The sequence below is a fragment of the Apis florea genome, unplaced genomic scaffold, assembly GCF_048593485.1.
Source record: "Apis florea isolate Af1SG1 unplaced genomic scaffold, ASM4859348v1 contig_2201_pilon, whole genome shotgun sequence".
Classification (NCBI taxonomy): Eukaryota; Metazoa; Arthropoda; class Insecta; order Hymenoptera; family Apidae; genus Apis; species Apis florea.
Genome location: NW_028256542.1, coordinates 1,083,477 through 1,106,784, shown reverse-complemented (window position 1 = coordinate 1,106,784; position 23,308 = coordinate 1,083,477). Strand labels below are relative to the sequence as shown.

The following is a 23,308-nucleotide window of genomic DNA, read 5'->3' as shown; positions in this document are numbered from 1 at the left end:
TTTGATGATATTGCAATAATAAAAGAAACAAGTGTTACGTTATCGTAAAAACGTTAAATCAACATAGTTGTAATATAAGCATTCAGTATTTACATTTATAAACATATATAATTTCAATTAATACAATTTATATTACGAGTATCATTTCATTTTTTTGTGATTATTAAAAAATTTAAAGCATTTTTTCTAATAAATTAAATTTAAATGACATTCTGGTAAATAAATTAAAATTTTTCTTTAAAAATTTTTTGTTTAAAGCAATTGCATTCCAATATTTTTTTTTTTTTTTATATATAAGAAAAATAGGTACATCTCAATATTTATATATAACGTGAACTTTAACTAAAAACTTTAACTAATCTTACATAATTTCTCTTTTTACTAAAGTTATCGAGCCAATAATAAAAAAAAAAAAAAATTATGCATTTAGCGTTCGTAAAATAACTCGATCCTTAACGCGTTAATTCAAATACTTGGATTAATTCCGATAACCTCCGTGGCGCCACTATCGATATGGCGTCCACCATGTTAATCAACGCGTTAATAACGAATAAAATCAGAAAAAGAAGAAAAATCTCGAGAAAAAAAAAACTCCATCCTCTTCAACTTGACTTGAAATAAAATATTAGCGATGAAGAGAGCGCGTAGTAAAGCTCGAGAGAACTGGAAGAGGATAGTTCGATACCGCGTGGACGATCCGTACTCTTTTCGTTCTAATTTTACTCACCGTCGCAGCCGGAAGAGTTGGCATTGGTTGTGAGACAGGCTCCAGACCGAGTCTCATGCGTTTCGCGTTGTCGCTCTCATTTTCGCAGGCCGTTGCCAGAATCTGTTCGGCCTGCACGGAGGTCAAGTGCGCCGGAGTGGGCCTCGCCTAAAAAGAAATAGCCACGTGATCGTCGCATACCGAAAAGCTTCGAACTTGACTCAGACCTGGGGAATTTGCGAGCTTTCGCGATCCATGGTTCGCAGAATTCGAAATTATCAACGCCACTGACGAGGCGAGAATTTATTTTCGTTGATAGTCGAAAAAAATTGATTACGTACCAGTGGCGAATATTTCTTTTAATTTTTGTGAAATTTTGTATTATTGAAGTTAGAATTTAATTCAATTCTTTTAAATTCTTCTTTCAAAATAGTTAAATTAAACATAAAACAACATCGATAAATAACCATATCATCACAATCTCGAGTTTTGTTTTCAAAATTAATTCATAACCTCAAAAATTTCATTATTCTTCGATTTTTCAACTTCCTCCTTCAAAAACACCAAATCTTTCGCCTTTCTCCAGGCTAGAAACATTACAAGATCCTTATATCCTCGTCTTATCACTCAGAAATATGGCTCAAACCATTACAAATGTGAAAACAAATGTGAAAATTCTCACCGCGTCCCAAGGTGCACCCTCCCTGCCACGCTTGTTCCTCCTACAGCTCTTCAGGTACGTTCTGATCCTCTTCCTGGCTCTCTCCGCAAACTCTGGAAATTGCCTGGTACAACTATCGATGATCGCCTGTATTTTTTCCTTCGGTTGCTTCGAGATGGGCACGATACGGTCCAAGTTCTCGTCGACGAACAGCCTGACGAACATCTGTAAAGATGGAACGCGTGTACACAGACCGCGGCGCGGAACGAATTGAAACGAGAGCCCCTGTACCAAGTTGGTAGACGCAGGAATTAAGGATTTCGCGGTGTGGTGGGGGCGTGCCATCGTCTATTAAACTAATTGTAATTAATTAAGGAGCTGTTCTGCCCGGGCAGCTCACGGCCATCTGCGGGCCCTGCTGCTTTGGATTTCAGTTTCCGCGACGAGAGGGCGCAAGAGGGCAGAAGAGTGGCCACCGCGTGGCGTCGCTGCGATCTTCGTAAAACTACGATAATTGTGGGTTTTTCGGGAGGAGGAAGAAAGTTCCATGGCCTTTCTTTCGTTTTAAGCATGGAGGATGTTGTCTTTTTATACACGTGATGCTTCTTTTCTTCTTCTTCAGCCCCCTCTCCCTCTCATTTTGTTACGAATAATAATTTTGTATCTTTTTACGTGGTTGCAGAGCTAATGCTGGCTGCAATAAACTTGCTGTTTCCGGTTTAATGCGGCCCAAGGCGTCGAGTATATACGGTAATGTGCCTCGCGCTTTGAGGTTATGGTTTCAGGTGTTTAAGCGGAGATAATTACGGATGATGTACCGGAGAATGGGGTTTCTTTTTTAGTTTAGGCTCCTTTGGTGATGGCTTGTTAAGAGAAATGGAGGTTTGAGCGTATTGTGAGAGAAACATTCGAGTTGAAGAAATCAGGAAAGATTGCTCTTTTAAACACACGGTGCGAACTACTTTGTTAATTAAAGTTTCACGATAGATCCGTGTTTTAGAATACAATAATTTGGAATTTGTACGTATAAAAATCGAGGCAAAGGCGAGAAAGTAAACGAGACATCTAGTAGCGATTTCAGGAAGCACAGCCAAAGCTCGAATAAAATATTTTCACGAAACACCATTAAAGAAATATATTTAACAACAATTGAGCAACAATTAATCTCGAAATTATATCTGATCTATTAAAATCATTATCACAATCGCGATTCTCAACGATCAAAAAGACTCATCCTCGTCAAGACGCTCATTTTCGACTCGTTTCATTAATCACGCCGCAGCCGAAACGGAACAAAGGGAGGAGAGGAGAAAGAAGAGGAGCAAAGCTGAAGGGAATTACGTAAATCCGTGGACTCACGTTGAAAGCCTTCTGGCGCTCCGGGTCGTGGTGTCTGGGGTCCAACCTCTCGTCGGCATCCTCGTCGTCGTCGTCCTCGTCCTCCTTATTGCCGCTGCTGCTCGTCTCGTCGTGCGCGCTCCCCGTCCCCTCCCCCGGAGGGCTGGACTCGCGATCACGATCTGATCGCGAGGGCGTCGCCGCGGATGCTGGCGGCGGTGTCTTCTTTAATCCCATCGCGTAGGACGCCCACAAGGATGCCATGTCCTCGCCACCGACTCCAGCAACCGCGCCCAAATTAGGAACGGTTCCGGCTGGCATGTCCACCAACTCTGATGACCCGTTTCGGGAGTCTGGAATACGAGAAAAATAGAATCGTTTCGTTGGAATCTTTTCACGACGATTAATTTTGAGGTTATTGTTGGGATTACTGTGTTCGTTTTGCTGTGCAATTTTGTACATGTAGGTGAAATACGAGGTTATGTTCGTTTTACTATAATTTTATAACGGGGAGAATGAGTTGGGTTAGTGACATTTGAGGTTATGTTAGTTATTTTGAAACGTCTCTTGAAAAAATATTTATGCGTTTATTTATTTTTGTTAGTATGTAGACAGATAATATTTGGTTTTAAATATGTGAAAAATGAAATGATTTTGAAATTGGTCTTGTATATGTGGCTGTTGTCCCCCCGTATATTGTGGTGAATATTATGATTATCATTATTGTAATGGGTTAACCGTCACACCGTTAATATCCAAAATTCTGGACAATGTTGAATTATATATTGTATAATTTAATATTTAATTAAACTAGTGGAACACACATTTCGATATTAATATTGAAAATAAATTTAATTCATTGGAAAAATTATATCGAAAATAAAAGTACACGTGATTAAAATCAGTGAATCTGCTCAACCATTTCCACCAACATCGTTCAAAAAAAATTATTAAAGTAATAGACATCATCGACGTTGACTCGAATTTTCAATCTCCAAACGAATTCTTTCCCCGAGACAAGATTGATCCCGTTTGACCCTCGGTCGATGACAATTGCAGTCAGAAAGCAAGAAAGCAAGTGTAATTGTTCCAAAAAAACATCCGAGGTGAGGTAAACTAAAAGCCAGAAACCACGGCATCAATCTTCCCCATCGGGACAATCCACGAATTACGGTTGAAACGAAACCGTCCAATTCCGCATTTACATGAACGAGCAAGTGTAACTCACGGCATTAAACCGTGAAGTTTTTATCGCCGCATCTAGAACGACGTCTGTCAACTTGTTGCGCCTAGTCGGCCCCCACGAAGACAATTCAAATAATCTCGCGGCTTTACATGGAACTCGCATCTTTCCATCTGCTGATCTCAATTCCATCTTTTCTCGTGAGATAGATAGATCACCTCGAGAACACGATTGGCCGAATGTTGTTGTCGATAGGATGTTGATGTAGAAGAGGAATTCCCCCTTTTTTTTTTTTTGTATTGCAAAGTATTCGTGATTAAATAATGCGAGTAGCGATTGAATTAAAAATAACGATTTTTTTTCTTTTTTTACGATGAACAAAAGTTTTAACACAGTTTAAATCGAAATAGTATTTTCGAAACATTAGTAGCTTCATCGTGTTAAATTGTTTTATATTTTCTCTCGCGAGATCGATGAAAAAGTTATTGCAAAAACGGGACGACTCTCTCCGCTCCTCTTTAAACGGATAAATCCTTTTCGGATAATATTCTCGCCCGATCTCGCGATAATACATCAAATTATCACGTCTCCATCGTAAAGCTGAATAACTGTAATGCCAACAGCTTGTTCCCTCGATAGCACGCGTACGTGTAATACACACTGTGCCAGGTTTACTGTTCCTTCGATCTCGTCCTTAATCAGTGGCGTCACGCAATTCAAACGTGGCATCGTTATTATATTTATGCTATAAATACCACCCACATGCCCGCCGTTACCACACAGTTTATTTACCACACGGCAACTATCTCCAAGTTTAGCCGTGGGAAGAAAGGGGAACGTCCTTTTCTTCCGCGACGCAGGAATTCAATTGAACAAGGAACGCCCCATCAATCTTTCCCCGAGCTAACAGCACATAATTCCGCGTTTAAAGTCGTCATATGTATATAAGTATCTTCCAAGTCGCAAAGAATGTTTTATTACTTCTTTTTTTTCTTCAAAATAAACGGAAACAGGATCACCAACGGTTTAACAACACGTAAATTGTCACGGTCAGCTTCTAATTAAAGTTTCTCCCATTCTATATATGCTATATTTTCTATACCGTTGGATGCTGCCGCTTCGACACTTGCGTAAAACTATCACGTGACAGGACTCGAGGCCGAGCGCTGCCGAATGTTCACGAACATTCACGAACAAAACTAACCGATGAAAACGTGTGTCCAGAAACATGTTCGATCGATTACTTCGAATTGTGAATTAATCCAAATAATATTATTTTATTATAAATCTCGTTAAATTTCGCAACTTTGTGAATTCGAATAGTGAACAGAGTTGTGTAACGCTAAAATTCGTAACCGATCAACGAAACGAAATGGAGTCCAAGAAACGTTACGTTAATAATAGGATACATTAACGGTTCTGAAAAGGCAGGTTCGGGCCCCGTAATGCCCATTAGTAACTCGTTCCGACAACGGAGAGCTCGTCCTCGCTGTGTTATTCCGTGGAGATAAATTGCGCGACTCGTGCCCATTCCAATAATGAACAAGGGGGGAAGTCCGCGCGAAAACGGTCGAAAACGAGTCGCATTATTTCGCCACAGCCTTGACTCCCGGAGGCGTCGCCTCTCGACGCGTTCTTCTTTTCGCCGGGGCACGCAAAAAATAAAAAAAAAGAAAGAGAAAGGGGGGAGAAAAAAAAAGGCCGACCTGTTTCCAAAACCCGTAATAAGTCTAAGTAGAGTCCCTGCCATCGGATGCAAGAAAGAGGCGCGCACGGGTCCCAGGAGAGAACGAAGGTGCTTTCACGAGGATGTTGTCGAGGACAGAGAGAGGCTGCACACGAACCAAACTGACTGGTGGAATGTAAAAAGTAATCGTGGTGGAACGTTGGAAAGAGGCTCTGTCCGAGATCGTGTAAATGTATAGTTGGTTATAAATACGAATAGTGGTGGAGTTGTAGCAAGTTTTTGAATAAAAGTTAGGGGATCAAGAAGATGTGATATTAATATTTAATAATAAAACAAGAGCAAGCAATCATCGCAAAACAGTCGGATAATAACGAGAGCAAAGGGAAAATGGTTAAATAATGTTTCGAGGAAATATCAATATCCTCCTCCGCGAAAGTACGCTACGATATATTAAAAATTGGCCGTACCCTCAAAGTCTGTGTCTATTTTGCTCCCTTTAAAAATAAACCCACCACTTTCAAATAACCCGCCATCCCAATAACCTTAACACTATTAATAAACCCAAAAGAGGCCTCCTTCACACCGTGCGTATACTCTTTGATCGGCGACAAGCCTCTTTGACGTTTCCCATGCAACATCAAAAGTCACCAGACAGGAAGTCTAACCTTCCCTCTCTCCTTCTCTCTCTCTCTCTCTCCCTCTCCCTCTCTCTCTCTCTCGAAAAAAGAAGAAAAAGAAAAAAGCAGGAAAAAATTCATCAACAATGCAAAACTTATACACACCTAGACGAGCGGCGGTGCTCGGTGCCGGCAAAGTCGTCAGACCAGTCGGCCCCGGGGGCAACGAGAGCCCCGGTCGCTTACCAACGTCGAAAACAACAAGATTAATGGCTAAATAATCGGCGATATCAATGCCAGGCCCCTCATTGGAGGACAGATCGCGTGCCGATCGACACGCCATCATCCCGGAAGAATCGCGAGGGAAAATTGGCGACCATTTTCTGGCCAACTTCACCAAGTTGGACGGCCACGTATTAGGTTAGGAACGTACGAGGATCTAATTCATTGGTTCGCGCTTCCAGGAAGATTCCGGTAGAACCGGTAGAACGCACAAGCCGACCCAGGAAACTGGACCCTGGAGTCCAGGAGGCGCGTATGTACGTTCGTCCTCTCCTCTCTCTCTCTCTCTCTCTCTCTTTCTCTCTCCGTCGCGCCAACGGGCTCGAGGTTGCTGCACCTCGGTTCTTGCACACACTCGGCGCGAACAATTCGTGGCCACGGGGAACGCGACCAGCGGAACGGCTTCCCTATTCCCCGCCCTTTGTCCGTGGTCAGGGAAGGTTTCCTTCCCCCGGGTTTCGTTCGGATCCCATTGTTGCGCTCCGCAAACCTTCTCTCTACATCGACGAACGACTTGGAGAAATATTCGTTCGATAATTTTCTTTCGAGCTCGTAAGAAACTAAATTGTCTAAATTGGAAAAAAAAGGATTCGTCTTTACGGCGAGTTAGGGAGGATCTTGCAAAAAGAAGAGGTTAGGTCGAGCTCGAGAGTTTTACAAGTTTGTTTTGTTTAAAAAAGGAAAAGATACACTCCTCGAACCAAATTCACACGAGAGATTAACCTCTGCCCAATCTCTCGCTTCGTGGTGGACCCCCCTTCCACCTCCGACCGCCTCAACCTGTCCCGCGACTCGAGTCCTTCTCGTGTACGCACGCGTCACACGTACTACACACACACACGCGCGTAAGAAGAAGGCAGGGTACTGCTACGGTACTACTACCGTAGGGTTCCTGTGGCTGCGGCCGAGCGGATGCCAGCCGGCGTTGCAAAAGAATTGAGCCGGAGCCAGGGGGGCGAGCAGGGTAGGCTAGCCTCCGCTAGCTAGAGGAGCCGGTTGCCAATCCCAATCCCACTACCAGGCAGGCAGGCACCGTTCCTCAACCCCGGGAGGAGAGTTCGCACAGCGGCTGAACCTGAAATCACTCGCCACCCCTCCCTCCCTCCCTCCCCACCATCTTTCGTTCTTTCGAACCGCTTCTGCTCCCGCAAAAGGAAACTAATACCCGACCCTGGCGACTTCCTCTTTTTCTACCTCACTCGTAAACCGAGCCACATGCGTGGCCTGTGCAACAAAATTCACGGACGAGCTGGCGCACGCCCACGGGCCCCACCGTTCCGCCTATGAATACCAGCGCGCCAACTATGTACCGGGAGCAGAGGAGGAGGGAGAGAGCGTGTGTGAGCGCGCGCATGGTGTGTGTGTGTGTGTGTGTGTTTATCTCGTTCACCGAACGATACACGGCAGGAATAGTTGGGTATATAGCGTTGGAACACGCCGGGGGCATGGGATCGGAGAGGATGTCGTGGATTTTAACGGGTGATGCTCGCGGCCAGAGATACACGCGGGGTAGGGTGGGGATGCGAGGGTAGGTTCTTTCCTCCTGTGATTTTTCGATTTTTTCGAATCGAGGATGAATTATCGAGTTTGCACGAATTAGGGAATATGGTATATATGCTTGGAAAGTTGGTTGTTCCGAAAGTAATTCCGTTTTTTCACACGAGTGTCGCTAGTAGTTGAACGTTTATCCGGCCAACTTCACTCTGAACAGGTGTTGTTTATATTATGTAGTTTTGAGAGTTGGTTTATTTTTGTTTTTCGTGTGTGGTAACAAAGACGCGAGGCCAAAAGGAGAATATTTTACTTTTTTATTATCGAAAAGAATGCTGTTCAGGCAAGAAAAAAGTTATGCGAAGTCTATAGAGAAGTATTAACAGTACGACAGTGTCGAAACTGGTTTCGACAATTTCGACATTAAAGATGCGCCACGTTCTGGAAGGCCAGTCGAAGCTGATGAAGACGAAATAAAGGCACCTATCGAAGCAAACCGACGAATAACGACTCGAGAAATTGCTACTCGAGATTGAATTTGTCGAATTCGAAATTATTTTCCGCTTGGGATCGAGAATTAGGTAGAAATCAGGATTTTCTTAATATTCTTGGGGGAAAAAGGATTGATATTTTATTAGTTGAGTGTACGAATGTTTCTTTGTCGTCGAATTAATTACGAATATTGAAAATTGGAATACGTTTTTCTTGAGATCAGTAAATTTACGTTCGGTTTAAGTTTGAAGAAAATTGGGATATGGTTTTCGAAGATCAATCAATTTTATCGTTGACGATCATCGAGCAAGTATGAGCATGTTGCATGATCGTTTAGAACTGTCTTGTAAATTGTCAAGCATCGAATCCCTACTGAATACTAAGCAGTCTGGCGACACTTTCTCTGGTAGTGCATAATGGTTGATATCATTTTCATATCTTATTTCAATGTGTCTACATGAGAATTGGCTTGTTACACGGGCAAACAGTTTCATTCTGATTCAAATTATCCACAGGCATCGAGAAATAAATAATGGAAATTATTTCATTCTTCATTCGTCTTGCTACGAAAATCTATCAATTTAAAATAAAAATATACACATATACATTTGACGCAAATGTGAAAGAAATCTCTCCTGAAAAATTGCCCTGAAAAAAAGAATTGCAGGCGCAGGTGATACAGAATACGCAGTGAGCGCAAAAGATTCGAACGATCTTATCAAGATCCGAAAATCGGGAGGAGAAAGAAAGTATCCGTGGCAACCGAGCTAATAACCATACGAGAAAATCGCACGATCCAACAGGCGTTTCTTCGCCGTCGCTTTCGTAAATGTCACCGGCCATTAAAACGAAAGATTGTTTATCGGTGTCGTCGGTGTCGCGCGTTTCTGCGAAACGAAGATTCGAATCACGAACACGCTACTCACCTTCGAAAAGATGAAAATTCGCGGTGAGAGGATCGCGAAAACGTCTCTCGATGCTTATCGCAATGACTCGATCGAAGTCGAAATTGTTGAGCGAACTTTATTTTTAGGTAAAAGTGTTTTCGAGAACAGTTATATAAATCTGGAGAAATAATCTCAACCGATTTATTATTTTAACGATCGAGAACGAGAAATAGGAAACAAAGAGATGTTGGATTAAGAATTTTCCAAGGAATAAATAAATAAATAAATAAATATTGCGTTGTTTAAAACGAGAGAGAATTTGTCCACGCTCCCATTATTTAATTAACTTGTTTGAACGTTGAAAATCTATTTTAATTAGGAGAACAGGAACGGTGATAATATTTCAACGAATGTTATTACTACGTCAAGTTGAATGGCGTCCCCGTCGAAGACGTGTACCCACCGATCGCGTAAACCACTCTTCCCAAAGACAAGGCTCTCCTTCAATGAATAAATTTATTCCGCATCTTTAATTCATTCTATCCTCTCGTACCAAACTTGTTTCTAAATCAACCGAAGATTAAAATAAATCCTGCCAAGTGCGAAAATTATTACGAAAAGATGAGAGAACTTGTTTTTTTCTTTTTTCACGGTAACAAACATGTAATTAGAAACTATCTGTAGATGCAGTAAGTAGTATAAATAGAAATTAGAATGACAATGAGGCCTCTGGTTCTATATTGGACATTTTCCAATAGATAATTATTAATTGTTGTAATTATCACCAATTATATCTTATATCTCGTTTACTTTAATGTATAATATACATATTGTATTATAAAAATTGAATTTTAAGTATTCTCCGTTATATTTAGTAATTCATTCAAAAATCTTGTGAACATATTGAATAACGATCACGAATACATATACATTTTTCGATCAATTCCGATATTTTCAGCTACTTACGAGATACACCGGTAAGTCCGCTAGTCCACTAGTGACCCCTAGGATATTCTAGTGACGAAATTCGATTTCTCTCCAATTTTGACATAATAGAACACGTTTACTTGTTACTAAATTTTTACCAAATTTTCTCCTTTGAATTAAATGTGACTAAGTAGATATATTTTTCGTTGTTAAAAAAAAAAAAGAAACTCAATTTTTTTAAAATAATCTCCACGTGTTCGAAGATGAAACCAAAGTAACGTACACGATGATGGAGGAACAGATTTCTTTGGCCGATTAATCAATTTACATAACAGCTTCGACTATCCTTTGTCACGAGGTTCGCCTACGAGGCACGAGGTTTCGCAAAATCGATTTCCCGATAAAACGCTTCGGCCATTCCGCCGTCTTGTTGAAGAGATCGCGATGGAAAATGGTGTGTACGGCGAGCGCGTACTTTCGTTTCGCAACCTTCGTGGCTATCCTGTGTATCTATCTTTTGGATCTTCCTGCGAGAATTCGCCTTTCCGCGAAAATGTAAAAAAAAAAAAAAAAAAAAAAAAGGAAAAAAAGAAAAATGAAAGAGAGAAGAAAGGAGGGAGATGAGAGATAAGAGATAAAGGATGGAGCCTGGCCTCAATGGTCGGTCGAGATTTCGCGAAAACTTCGGCTCGAGTGTGAATTCATCTTTCTGTAGAAAAATATAAAAAGAAAAAAAAAAGGGGGAGGAGGAAGGAAAGGAACGAATCTTCTTTAAATGGTCAATGATACTTAATGAATGGAGAGAGAATCCACCTTTCCATAAAGGTATGAAAAATATAATAAGGAGAAGAAGAGGGAAAGGAAAAAGGAAACGAGATTTTTATGAAGATTTTTTTTACGAGATTTCCTTTTCTTTCTTTCTTTTTTTTTAAACATTGACAATTAGAATTCACTATTTCTCGTGTAAAGTATAAAGTTAAAAAAGGGAAAGAAGCAAATCTTTCTCAATTGGTCAATGATATTTGATAAAAGCTTAGAATAACGAGAATTTTTCCACCTTCCAGTGTAACGTAAAAAGAGAAGAGAAACGAGCTTTTCCTCGATGATCAATGACCTCCTCCATTTCCCCTTTGAGACCAGTGTTTCGTGGGAATTTTTCATTTTCGTCCAAAGACATTGATAAATTCTTGGACGAACGATTATATCTCTTCATTGGGAAGAGTCCATTTTTTTTTTTTTTTTCTTTTTAATAACTCCTTTTTCAACGTAGGAAAAATTGTGAATAAAAATAAAATAAAGATGGTTCGCTAAAATTAAGAAGATATCGAGCGAGACGAAATTGGATCGATTCGCCTCTCACGGAATTAAAGCGAGGATACGTGGAAGTGGTTCAGTCGGTTTCAAAGAAATCGAGTGGCCGCCGTACGAGAGAATCACTTTTGTTATGTAAAATCAGCATCGGCCATCGCACGACACCAACCATCAACCATGCAGCGTACGTGTCCTCTTTGACGAACATCGCCGTGGAAAGATTCTTTACCGTTAAGGAACAACTTGAGCATCCTAAGGAGTATATTAACTGATTAAAAATCGCGATAACCGTACGCGCGATGACGGGACGAAGATTTATTCCCCGTCCTCTCTCGAGTTGTTCCTTCGACGTCAAGACGAGAGGGAGAAGCTTTCTTGGAAAGAATTCACCCGCAAGATATATCGTTCCTCCAAGAGATGTTTTATTGGGATACAAAAAATGATTTATCTCCCCGGCTACCGTTTTCGAATTCTATCCACCGTTAATGGCTTTATTCACGGTGGCCGCGCCTCGTACACAGGATACCGTTCCGATCAACTTTTTCCACGCTAATTCCTCAATTTTCATTTCGCGTTGAAACGAAGGATCATCGTCCGCTTATTATTACACGATAAAAAAAGAGTTCAAACGAGTTCAAACTATCGAAATACTACTCTCATTCCCTCCTAAACAGAGGAGTGGAAAATCAAAAGCAGCTTAAAAATTTCCATCCTCTGTGAAAAAAAAATCAACTCCCCTCTCCTTTCCCCGAATAAACATTTCAATTAACACACACCCCCGGTGTTCCAAACCTGTGGCGCTGGAAACGCCAGAACACGACACAGGAGGACGAAGAACAAAGAGAGAGAACGAGAGAGAGAGAGAGAGAGAGAGAGTGGTGGGGCGGAACACCGGTAAACCGGTATAAAATATCGTCGGCCATTTTCCCCGGCAAATTTTCCGCGGCGATCGTAAAGCGGCGGCGGCCGCCGCCGCCGCGCGTGTTTATCGCGAAATCGATTTGCGAAACGCGCGTCCGGGGACACGAGAGTCGCGTTGCGAGTCCCTTGGAACGCACGATCCGCGCACAGCGCTCTGTGGTCATCGTAGCCGCTTGTTACGAGGCGGCCGGTGGGGGGAATAGGCGCGAGCGGCGGTGGTGGGGAGGAGGAGACGATCCTTCGGCTTTGTCCGCGTACCATCGCGTGTTGGTCGGGCTGGTTCGTTACGCAACGGCCTGGTCCGAGACAACACCGGAGGACCCGGTTCGAAACCAGTTTCGCGAAACGGCCGCCGCCGCCGGATACGGGGAGGGGAGGGGATGGGAGGAGGAGTGGGGAGAGGGCAACGGTGAATTATCCTTCCGCAACCTCGCCTAACTGAACCCGGTCCGGGAGTGGTCGACGAAAAAGGAGAAAGGAGAAGGAGGCTCCTCTCTCGTACGTGTTTCGACGTGTACGGTGTGGGTGGTGGTGGTGGTGGTGATGATGATGATGATTTAACCCTTTCGCTATGGCGGAGGAGGGCTACTGGTGGATTATTTTGATTGTATGATTTTGTTTTTTCTTTTCTTTTCAGGGGAGAAGAGGAGATTGATTAATCAGGATCTGTTAACAGGAGCCGAGTTGTATTGTCGTTGGAGATACACTTGATTCCTAAATAAGGACGAGAAGAGGAGGAATCGTTGCTTCGATCGTGATGGGAAAAGAGAAAGGGGCATGCATTTCGAGTTCAATGTCTAATTCGACATAGGTGGGAATAGGAGTGAATTGGCTGAATCGATCCATTCTTCTTGCGGTGTAAGAAGAAAACCGGGTATCCGATGTTTTGATGTGATAAGATCGCTATGTGTGTACACGGCAAAGTATCCGAATGGGTTTTTTAACGCTTGTACCACAGGTTGTTGTATCAATACTTGCCACCTTGAATGGGAGATAAGGAATGGTTGCTCACCTAACCGAGCGCTTGAAATAACTGGATATTCATCGAACGGGCGTCATTTAAGAAAATACACACGCCGCGTATGCAACGCGCGCTCGGATAGAAATTATGTTCCATAATATGTAATAAACGTAAAATTATCGTGATTTTTTCTCTTTCCTTTTTTTTTCCTTTTTTTTGAAATTTATCGCGCGTTAAAAACACGTTAGACACGAATTTTTACACGAAAATTAATAATTCTATCCGAGAAAGATAAAATAACGCGTTGCCTCGTTAAGCTGGCTGTGTATAATTATATATTATTCGATAAATAATAAACTGATTGACAATTATTTATATATAATTCAATTAATCCAAATCGCCGCGCAAAATTTTACAGTTTTTAGTACAGCTTGAGAATGAAATAATGTGGAAGGAATATTTTAATCGCAGATTCTTTATGGTTATTAAAAAAAAAAAAAAAAAAAAAAAAAGGAAGGAAGAACAGAGCTAAAATTCTATCGAAATCGCATAGATAACGAAAGGGGGAAAAAATTAATTTCGATGAACAATTTCGAAAAAAAAAAAAAAGACACATTATCTCTTTCATTCGAATTCGCCACGATTGGCGTCGAGAATTCTCGAAATAATCCAGCATGAAACATCACACCGATCGAATCCGGTTAATCTCACGAGTCTTCGCAACATATTTCCAATATTAATCGATCAACTCCATCGTACGATGAAACGACACATTTCCAGCGCGAAAAATATCCGAATGAACGATTTCAATCCTCGAGCCATTCCCTCTCTCTCTCTCTCTCTCTTTCACACCGTTTCTATATCTCCAAGTATCCCTGAGTTGCCGGATATCCGCGATTTGTTCCTGTTCTCGTGGAACGACGATAGGGATTTGCGAGAACTACGAATCACTCGGCCGTGTTTCTACGAACCGAATACGCGTGAATCGAAAGAAATATTCGTTTCTGTATGTTTACGCTTGGTCGATAATTCTTTCGTGTCCGCGTCGAGGAGGAAACGTTGCAATTGGAGGGGTAATTTCTTAAATTTGATTAAATAAGAATTTTCGACTTTCTTGAAGATTTTTTTCTTTAGACTTTCCCCGGAAGAATTTCTTTCAAACTTGACATTCATTAGGTGTAATAAAAGTTTAACGTGAAAGTAAAAATTTTACGAGGAAAAATTTGCTGCGTAATATTCAATTTGAGGGGATTCGAGTTATGGGGATCGTCAGGATTAATGTCATCCTTGCTAATTAATTTTGCCATTCCGAATTTTATAACGAAACGAATAATGCTTTATAAGAGAATCATAAATCATAAATATTTGTCAGAAAATTGTTACAGTGTAAAGCTAATAATAATAAGATAGAAACTTAATAACTTGTCAATTTATTACTAGTTAAGAGATTATTGCGCAAGGCGGCGCTGACGATCGTTCCCAACAATATGGAGTCTAATCAATCTATCAATCTCGTCTTAACGCGTTCCCCTCCCCCCCCTTTTTTTTTTCTCGAAACAAAACTCGATTCCTGTATCTACCGTTTATAATTTCATTTCAATTCAAAATGGAGCATTTCGTGTATGAATTCGAAAAAAAAAAAAAAAAAAAGAAATCAAATTTCTCCGCACACAAAGAGAGTAGGCGAGATGACGAATGAGCGAAGCGATTAATTAGCGGCGTTTAATCGCGTTCGATTAAAGGGGAGAAGCAGAGTTCGAAAGCGGTCGATTTCACGGGCCAAAGAAGGACTCTTTACCAGTCTCCATTTCCTGCGCTGCACGTCACGGAACGACAATCCATTAGTCAACCGTAAACCACGACAAAACTCGCGCGAGCTAAATACCCGGTACACCTTGGCCCCGCGAAACCTGCAATTCACCGGCCGCCGCAGAAGGACGCGAAACTCGAGCATTGAAGTCTCCGTGTTTACGCGCGGCCATAGCGGGATCCTTTTCAGATCAGGATTCCGTCATCGAACTGGAATTAAATCGTACTTTTCTTCTGATCCTTATCTCTTCGGATAACTCGCATGCTCCGACATTTATTCTGTTCTTCCTTGTACAAATAATTCGAATCGTATCGAACTTCTCCAATTTTTGCACTACGACCAGTTTAATCTTATTCGACACTTAGCTCCCATCTAATTTGATTAATTTTATTCAAAATTATATGTACATATAAAAAAAGGAAGAAACATGTAACAACAATAATAATGCTAAGAAAATATTGTACCCAACCGATAAAACCAATTTCCTCCGTTCATGCTAAAATAATCGAAGGTCGCCTCATCCCAAAGACGAAGAGAAGCGATAAAAAAAAACTGAATATCGGACTTCCATAATCCCAAAAACTTCGAGTCTCCAACCAACGTTGAAGCAACCGATCTTTTTCTTTTTCTTTCTTTTTTCTTTTTCTTTTCAAGCAAATAGAAACGAAAAAATCCTGCGCGCTCTCTCTTCCAAGAAAATTTTTCCCCCTTTTTCTTTTATTAAAAAAAAGAGAGACAGAGAGAGAGAGAGAGAGAGAGAAAGAAAAAAACGAATTGGAAAAACGATTGGAAGCTCACGGTTCGTTCACGGTCGATGAAATAAGGTGTTTACCTGTAAGTGTGGAGTTGTTAATGGTGTTGTTTGCCGTGGATATGGCCGATTGACTGGTGACAGGTGTGCCAACGGTGGTGGCCGTGGTTGTCGAGGAGTTATTTGGCGAGAGGGCCGCGTTGGCGGCCTGCGCCTGGGCCTGGGCCTGAGCCTGAGCCTGCTGTTGAAGATTATAATTCCACGCGAGCAGCATCAGCTTCAGCTTATCCGCGTCTTTCATGAGCGCGCCTGCCGAAATTAAAAGTGCCAATTGGTCTCAGGGCATGATTAACACGGTGGTTGGTGCCGATGGTGGTGGGGGGTGAGTCTGATCTCTTTAACGACCACTCTGGTGTTAAACACGCTCGCAAGCACATAGAGTAGAGTACGTTTATTTACGTAACGTGTGCTATCTTCCTTGACTTGAAATATCCTATCCAGTATTTCGAGCTCTAGCGCATGTGAAAACTGTTTTTTTTTTTTTTTTTTTGTGAATTATTAGAATTTTATATTCGTACAAAGAAAAACACAAGGGACCTAAAGACTGTTTCGATCCAAGTTGTAAAAGAAACAAAAATGCTAGATAGGATATTGTAAAACAAAAAAAAGAAGAAGACATTATACGGGTGTTTCAAAATTTTGGGAGGTGATTCTTCGAGCAAAAATCAAGAATAAAATAATTGCATTTTCGACTTCGTTTGACTCGAATACGAAGCCTCGAATGCAATTTTTTTTTTTTTTTGTTCTTGATTTTCGCGATATTTTATTGTCTAAAGTGTCACTCCTTAAATTTTTGCACAAATTTTTGAAGCCGAACACCTTAGGAATATATTTAGGAATTGTAGTGGTGTTTAGTGATGCTTGAACGAAATTGTTTTGAAATGAAATCATACTGTTGTATTGTTAATAGTAAATAATAATAAAATTTATTAATCGGGAAATATAATTTCTCTTTGTTATTTTGTGATATCTATAAAAATATCTTTGTGCTTGGATTAGATGAATGGTTTTCAACAAGTGTATCGATTGAAAACAAATTTCATGATAGTGTGAATAAATTTTCTTTCGTTAATGAATGATTAGCGATAAAGAAAAAGAAAAGTGGCATAGGAAAGTGGTTTAGAAAAATGAAATGAATTTTAAATCGAGATTTGCTTATTTTTTAACAAATAGAGATTATTTAAAATACGTACAACCTACTTATATATTATAGAATGATATGAATGTTACAAATTGATGGAATATTAATAAAGTTGCAAATCTCAATGGTTAAGATATTCGTTTCGAGATTATTGTTCTAATAAATTGAATGAGAAGCAGATTATTAAAAGTTAACAATAAGAAAAAAGAAAGAAATTCCTCGATGAATTATTTTCAACGAAAACAACCAATGATTCCGTAATCGATAACTCGTTCATTTTGCGCGCTCTTGATAATGGTTATCAACGATTACACGAGCAATGTAATTCTTCTCTAAAAATATAATTTGTTCTATAATCACAGAGCAATATTTTATTACTCTTTATCTTTAACACAATTTATTTATTTACTCGTTACTTATGAATGATTTAATAAATTTTATTTCCACTATAACAAAGAAAGAACGTCTAAGCTCTGTTGCTGACACAAATATTCGATTTTGATTAACAACCATCGTTTGTTTGCAAATATTTCGAAAATTAAAATTAACCAACAATGTTGAAAAATCATGAAAATTCTTAAAATATAATTTCCAAAAAATATTCTGTGTTTCACGACCAGTCCAAAGTATGCAAAACGTGTATCCCGTTTTCGTGGCTCACCCAGTATACACAGCATCGCAGGTAATGAAAATCCTATTAGCAGCGGAACGTGTTAAGTATTTAACAAAGTCTTTCTCACTCGAGAATTCCTTGGCGGCGTCTAGGTCGATTCGTTTCTCGGTCGATCGACGGTGCACCCTCCTCTCCCCCTCCCTCCCCCCCGTGTTTCCCCATCGAACGTGTTTCAACGTGCGCAACAGGTCCTAACCATCGAAATTCTCCGGCATACGACGAATTCTCGAGCTCATTCGCGCGAAAATCAAGCCACGTTAACAGTTTCGTCACCGATCGCGCACGAACTGTGCCGCGTTTTCAGGATTTTCATTCGATCGACATCCAACAGGTACGCGCGCGTTTGTATACACGGACGTAGTACACGTACAAACGCGCGAGAGTTCGTTTTCAGTCGCGAACAAAGAACGACCGTGTTGTGTTTGGACGAACAGCGAAGGCGTTTCGTGGAATATTTTTGCTCTCAGAACAATGCGTATGATTCCGAGCAATTTCACGCGTGACTTTTATTTTTTCTTTTCTCTTTTGTTTTTCTCTTTTTTTTTGTGCGTGCGTGTGTGTGTTCGACTGTTTTCGATTGGATTTTCGAGAGGAATTGTAGTTTTGGAATTCGGATTTCGTGACGCGTAAAATAGTCGATTACGCGTGATAAAAGTTTGTAGGGAAATTTGATTGTAGAGGAAATAATATTAAATTTAAAAGAGAAAAAAATTTAGCCTTAAATTTTGGTATTAATTTTTCTAAAAAAAAAGTTTTAATATGATTAGATGATACGTATTTGGTATGATATGTGATAACAGAGGAAATTTAATATTTTAGAAAAATTGATGTATGAAAAAAAGATGAATGATTTTGACAGGTTATAATATATATTTATCAAAAAAAAAAAAAGAAATACGAGCAAGTAAATTTATATCAAATGCTAAAGTCTCATTAAAAGTCTCATTAGAATTTTTAATACCTTTATAGTATGTAATAGTGTGTTCTAACGTACGTTATACACTCAATATATCTCACAAAATTTCATACATCTCATTCATTTTCATCTTATTATTTAAAATACAATTGCATATATTTTAATTTCATATCATTTACTAGTATCTTCATATATATTTACAAAAATTTTAAATTATGAGAATAAAATGTAATAAAAAATTCTTAATCATAAAATTAGAATATGTAGAAATAATTTTTAATAATTCTAACCTTGTTCATCCTTAGATGTATCGAACAATGAAAAAAACACCAAACACAATTCTTATGAAATTTCCACGCTCATTTCCTTTATTCTTCAATCAACAAAAATCAAGAAAAGAAAAAAAGAATAAACGAATAAAAATGAAACACTAAAACGTGATGAAACGTGACGGAGAAACGCGACAGTTGAGTGTCAATTAAAACCTCATGGCCGATGAATACGAGCCGTGCACGCGCTCGATTATCGATCTCTCGCCGTCTCGCGTGGATAAAGATTTCTCTCGCGTCCGAAGGCGAATTTACTCGCAACAAGTTCCATCGATAATTTCTCGTTGAAGGAATTTTTTGGAGCGGCGAGACTACATCGAGCCAACCGTGAAATTATTTACTTCGCTTCGATAGTCGAACTCGGGTAACAATCGATAGATACGCGTATCGAGATTTGGACGATCAGTGTTACTCGTTAAAACGGTATTGCGCAGTATATGGTGACACGTGAAACGAGTAAAAAAATTCTATTTGTAGTTAAGTGAACGAATAGTTTATCAGTGAGGGATTATTAATCGAGTTAAAATGCAAAATAATTGTACTATGAAATAAGAAAACATCGAAGATTGGTGAGTAATAATAAAATTTCGTATCGTCGTATCAACTTTCGAGAATTTTAGGTTATTTGAGAATTCTGTCGTATTCTTTATTCATTCTTTCCATAGATTTATAATCCTTTAGAAATATAACTTTTATTTAAACTATTTTCTCACTAAATTTAAACGATTTTAAATAGAAGGAATAAGAGGAGTGGTTTAGGTTAGGTTTGATTGTCGTGTATAAAATTGACGTTTAACTTTTACCGATATTTCCTTGTTAGTGCAACTAAATATACAAATTAAAAATATTTGAATGTTAATATGCTCTTTCTTTTTTTCACCAATTAAATTTGAATATGTTAAATTTTTAAGAGTGTTATAAAATTCATAAAACGAGGGATTCGTATTTCGTATATTAAATACATATCATAATTAATAAAATTGTAACCATACAAATATCTCAAACGCAATTACGTTTAATTAACCCATAATGAAATTATAAATACAATTAATCCGATTCATGAATCCATCGTGTTTCCTGTTCCTTTTATTAAAGAAAGTCATTGTGTGTAAAAACGAAATTGAATACAATTACGTACGATGAAATGTTCCAAATAAAAAATACTATATGCTAAATCAAGTAATCAACAAGGCTCTATTCAAAGTGTGGAAACTCGTAACGTCGTTTCATTATATTATTTAATTTAATTATTAATGAAATCCATAATCTTTTCTATATAATATATACACGATTACGCTACACTAGAATTTTTAAATCTCACTGATTAATAGAACACTATGAAACTTTTTTAATATTTTATAATTAATCGATTAACAAATGATAAAAAATTCTTTTTTTACATTATTTTTTTAATTATTAAAATATACAAATTAATTATAAATTCAAATAGTGATATACTCAATTATTATATTATTATACGATTACTACTCGATTCTCCGTAGTTTCTGATAAACTTTGTTCCAAAAATAATCGAAAAAGCATGAAAATTCATTCGGTTCCTCGTTTTAGACATTCCGTCACTGTCAATAAATATCATTCTGAGCTTTTATTAACGCAAAGTTCACGTACCATCCTAACATTGTCTTGGAATTTGATCATCTTTTTAGTCGTCATGCACGTCAGTTAATGTTGCAAACTTAGAACACCAAAGTAAAGTTTGGATGTGGTTAACGAGGCCTGAAGAGATCCCTGAAGCGCAAATTTCGAATCTCGGTATACAAGACACAATTTATTTTCGACAAGAAGATAACCTAAAATATTCGACGTAAAAAACGTTTGCTCATCGGAATAATTTTCGATTTTACGGATTTTTATCAATTCCACGTGTTTATTTATGCATATTATCCATCTGTTTTCATATTTTCTATTCGCTTTAAAAAAAAAAAATCAACCTATTTCTATATTCTCGATCCAACGTAAACGAAAACAAGAGAAACGCAACGCTTGATTAGGTTAGATTATATTAAATTAAGAGTTTCGATACAAAGGGGGAAAAAAGAAAAAGACAGAATTTCCAATTCTTAAATATCAAGAACTTCGAAACTTATAAGCGAAAATAAGATTTCAATTCAAAGCAGAAGCAAGAAAAATGCGACGCTTCGATAGAGGTTAGGTTAAATGTTTTTATCGCATCGCGTGTAATATCGCGTAGAATATTATAACTCTTACGGGATAGTTAACGAACAATTTCATTCGATCGAAATGCCTTGGGATCATCGAAGGAGGACAGTATGGGTGCGAAGATCCACGTTTGATTAATCGGTCGTTTCTTGGAACCGCGAGCCAACGTCATCGCGCACCAGTGCATTTCTTTTATGTAAGAGACCGCGGTAACGAGATTACGAGGTTGAAGTGTCGGTACATGCTAATAAATACGTTGCACACTCGTGACGAGTACGAATCGGCTCACTTTTACCTACGTTGCTTTTTTTTTTTTTTTTTTTTTAATATATTCGTGGAAGATTGATCGTTCGTGTCATTGATTTTTTTGGCGTGATAGAAATCTAGTAAATTATAAATTTCATTATGTCACAATGTAATTAACAGGAGAACAATTTTTAGAAGAAATTAACTTTTAACATATTCGATATTGATAAATTTTTCTAAATAAGAAAATTATTAAGAAATATCTAAGAATTTTTTTTTTTTTTGTATACTTTATTAGTCATAACAAAGTACGTGTTTGAATCGTGGAGAATTATATATATATCAGTATGTCGTGCAACAAGAATATTGCAATTAGCACCGTTCCAAAAATAGTACACTCTTCTTATCTAGATGTCACTAGTTGTTCTATCTGATCAGCTTTTTATCTTTATTTTTATAATCTCGATAATTGATAAAGCGTACGAAACTTTACAAATTTTTACATTTTAAAGATTTCACTTTCCATCGAAAAATAAATAAATAAATAAAAAATTCATCACGACTTCTTCACTAGAGATATTTCCTTGTACGATTCTGTGCAATGAAACGTATATTATATCGATACCAGAAGATTAGATAGAATAATTCAAGCGAGCTTTTTTTTTTTCTTAAACAATTTCGAAAAAACAGTTTATAGAGATTAATTTAATAAAACGAACGAGTACTTGAAGAGTACAATGAATAGAAGAGCGAATTGCCAATAGCCGAGTGCGTTTTGCATCGAATATACGATGATCTTCATACGGAATGCACTCGTAGTGACAGTGTACATCCACGAATAAGGCATAAGGCTTCGTTTTCGAGAGAATCGATTTCGAACTGTTCGAGTACACGTGCACTTAAGTATCTCTTCAGTCTTTCTCTGCGTGAACGGTGTTTTCTGTTTTATTATTCACTCGTGGAAAAAGAAAAAGAAACTTCGAAATTATTACACGTTGTATTGTTAAATGCAACATCGATAAAACGCGATGTACATATTTATTATTTAAAATACTGAAACGATTACTTTTATTTTAATTTATTTATTTTTTTTTTTTTTTTTTTCATTATGTCTATATAAATAGAGTAAAAGCGTATTCAAGCTACGAACAACCCCAACCCCTTTAAATAATCTGTCGATATTGATGCGTGGCATAAAAAACAATCTATACCTGAAAGGGTTAGGCATATAATAATAAATCGGTGCACGTGAAATGTCCTTTCTCTTCAAATTAACCCCTCTTCGAAACACTTGTACAGGATCGATCGATCAAATTTCTTTCTTTTTTTTTTTTGTTATACAAATAAAATATTTTCAAAATTACTTTCGATCTTTTTGCCACACGTATAATTTGTATCACACGAGTGATATTAATCTGCCAAATTTCATTCGATTATGAATATAATATTATTTCGTAAATTAATAATATTAAGAGATCTCCAAATCGTGGCCATCTGAATTTCTACTACCACGATTTCCTCGATTTTTTAATTTTTTAAAATTCATCCCCACCCTGCCCTTTGGCGTTTTAAACCACCCAATCTCGACCTCCCCTAGGAAATGAAACTCGGCGCCAAAGAAAAAAAGAAAGAAAGAAAGAAAGAGGAGGAGAAAGATTATTCCGGAGAGTTTGGACTTAGCTTTTTTTTTTAACGGGGAAAAGGGACGAGAGAGAGAGAGAGAGAGAGAGAGAGAGA

The 23,308-nt window shown here is 38.5% G+C and overlaps 1 protein-coding gene and 2 long non-coding RNA genes across 6 annotated transcripts in view; 2 read left to right on the top strand and 1 right to left on the bottom strand.

The window, feature by feature from the left end:
• The window catches only part of LOC100866411 (nucleolar protein 4-like), a 108,447-nt gene that overhangs the window by 25,626 nt on the left and 59,513 nt on the right, over positions 1-23,308 (bottom strand). For 3 of the 4 annotated variants that reach the window (XM_086917449.1, XM_086917450.1, XM_086917451.1), the window contains exons 3-6: positions 16,107-16,334; positions 2,727-3,058; positions 1,389-1,592; positions 728-874 (exon numbers count right to left, since the gene is read on the bottom strand). In XM_086917449.1, coding sequence (XP_086773575.1) covers positions 728-874; positions 1,389-1,592; positions 2,727-3,058; positions 16,107-16,334 — 911 coding nt within the window. The remainder of the gene's footprint in view (positions 1-727; positions 875-1,388; positions 1,593-2,726; positions 3,059-16,106; positions 16,335-23,308) is intronic. The other variant, XM_086917452.1, reaches the window with a different exon arrangement.
• Positions 12,551-13,835, top strand: LOC147658519 (uncharacterized). The gene is made up of 2 exons (XR_015295180.1): positions 12,551-13,001; positions 13,141-13,835. It is a non-coding gene; the product is annotated as an uncharacterized LOC147658519 (long non-coding RNA).
• LOC147658518 (uncharacterized) overlaps positions 19,390-23,308 on the top strand; it is a 193,540-nt gene continuing 189,621 nt past the window's right edge. The window contains exon 1 of the long non-coding RNA XR_015295148.1: positions 19,390-19,713. This is a non-coding gene — a long non-coding RNA (uncharacterized LOC147658518). The remainder of the gene's footprint in view (positions 19,714-23,308) is intronic.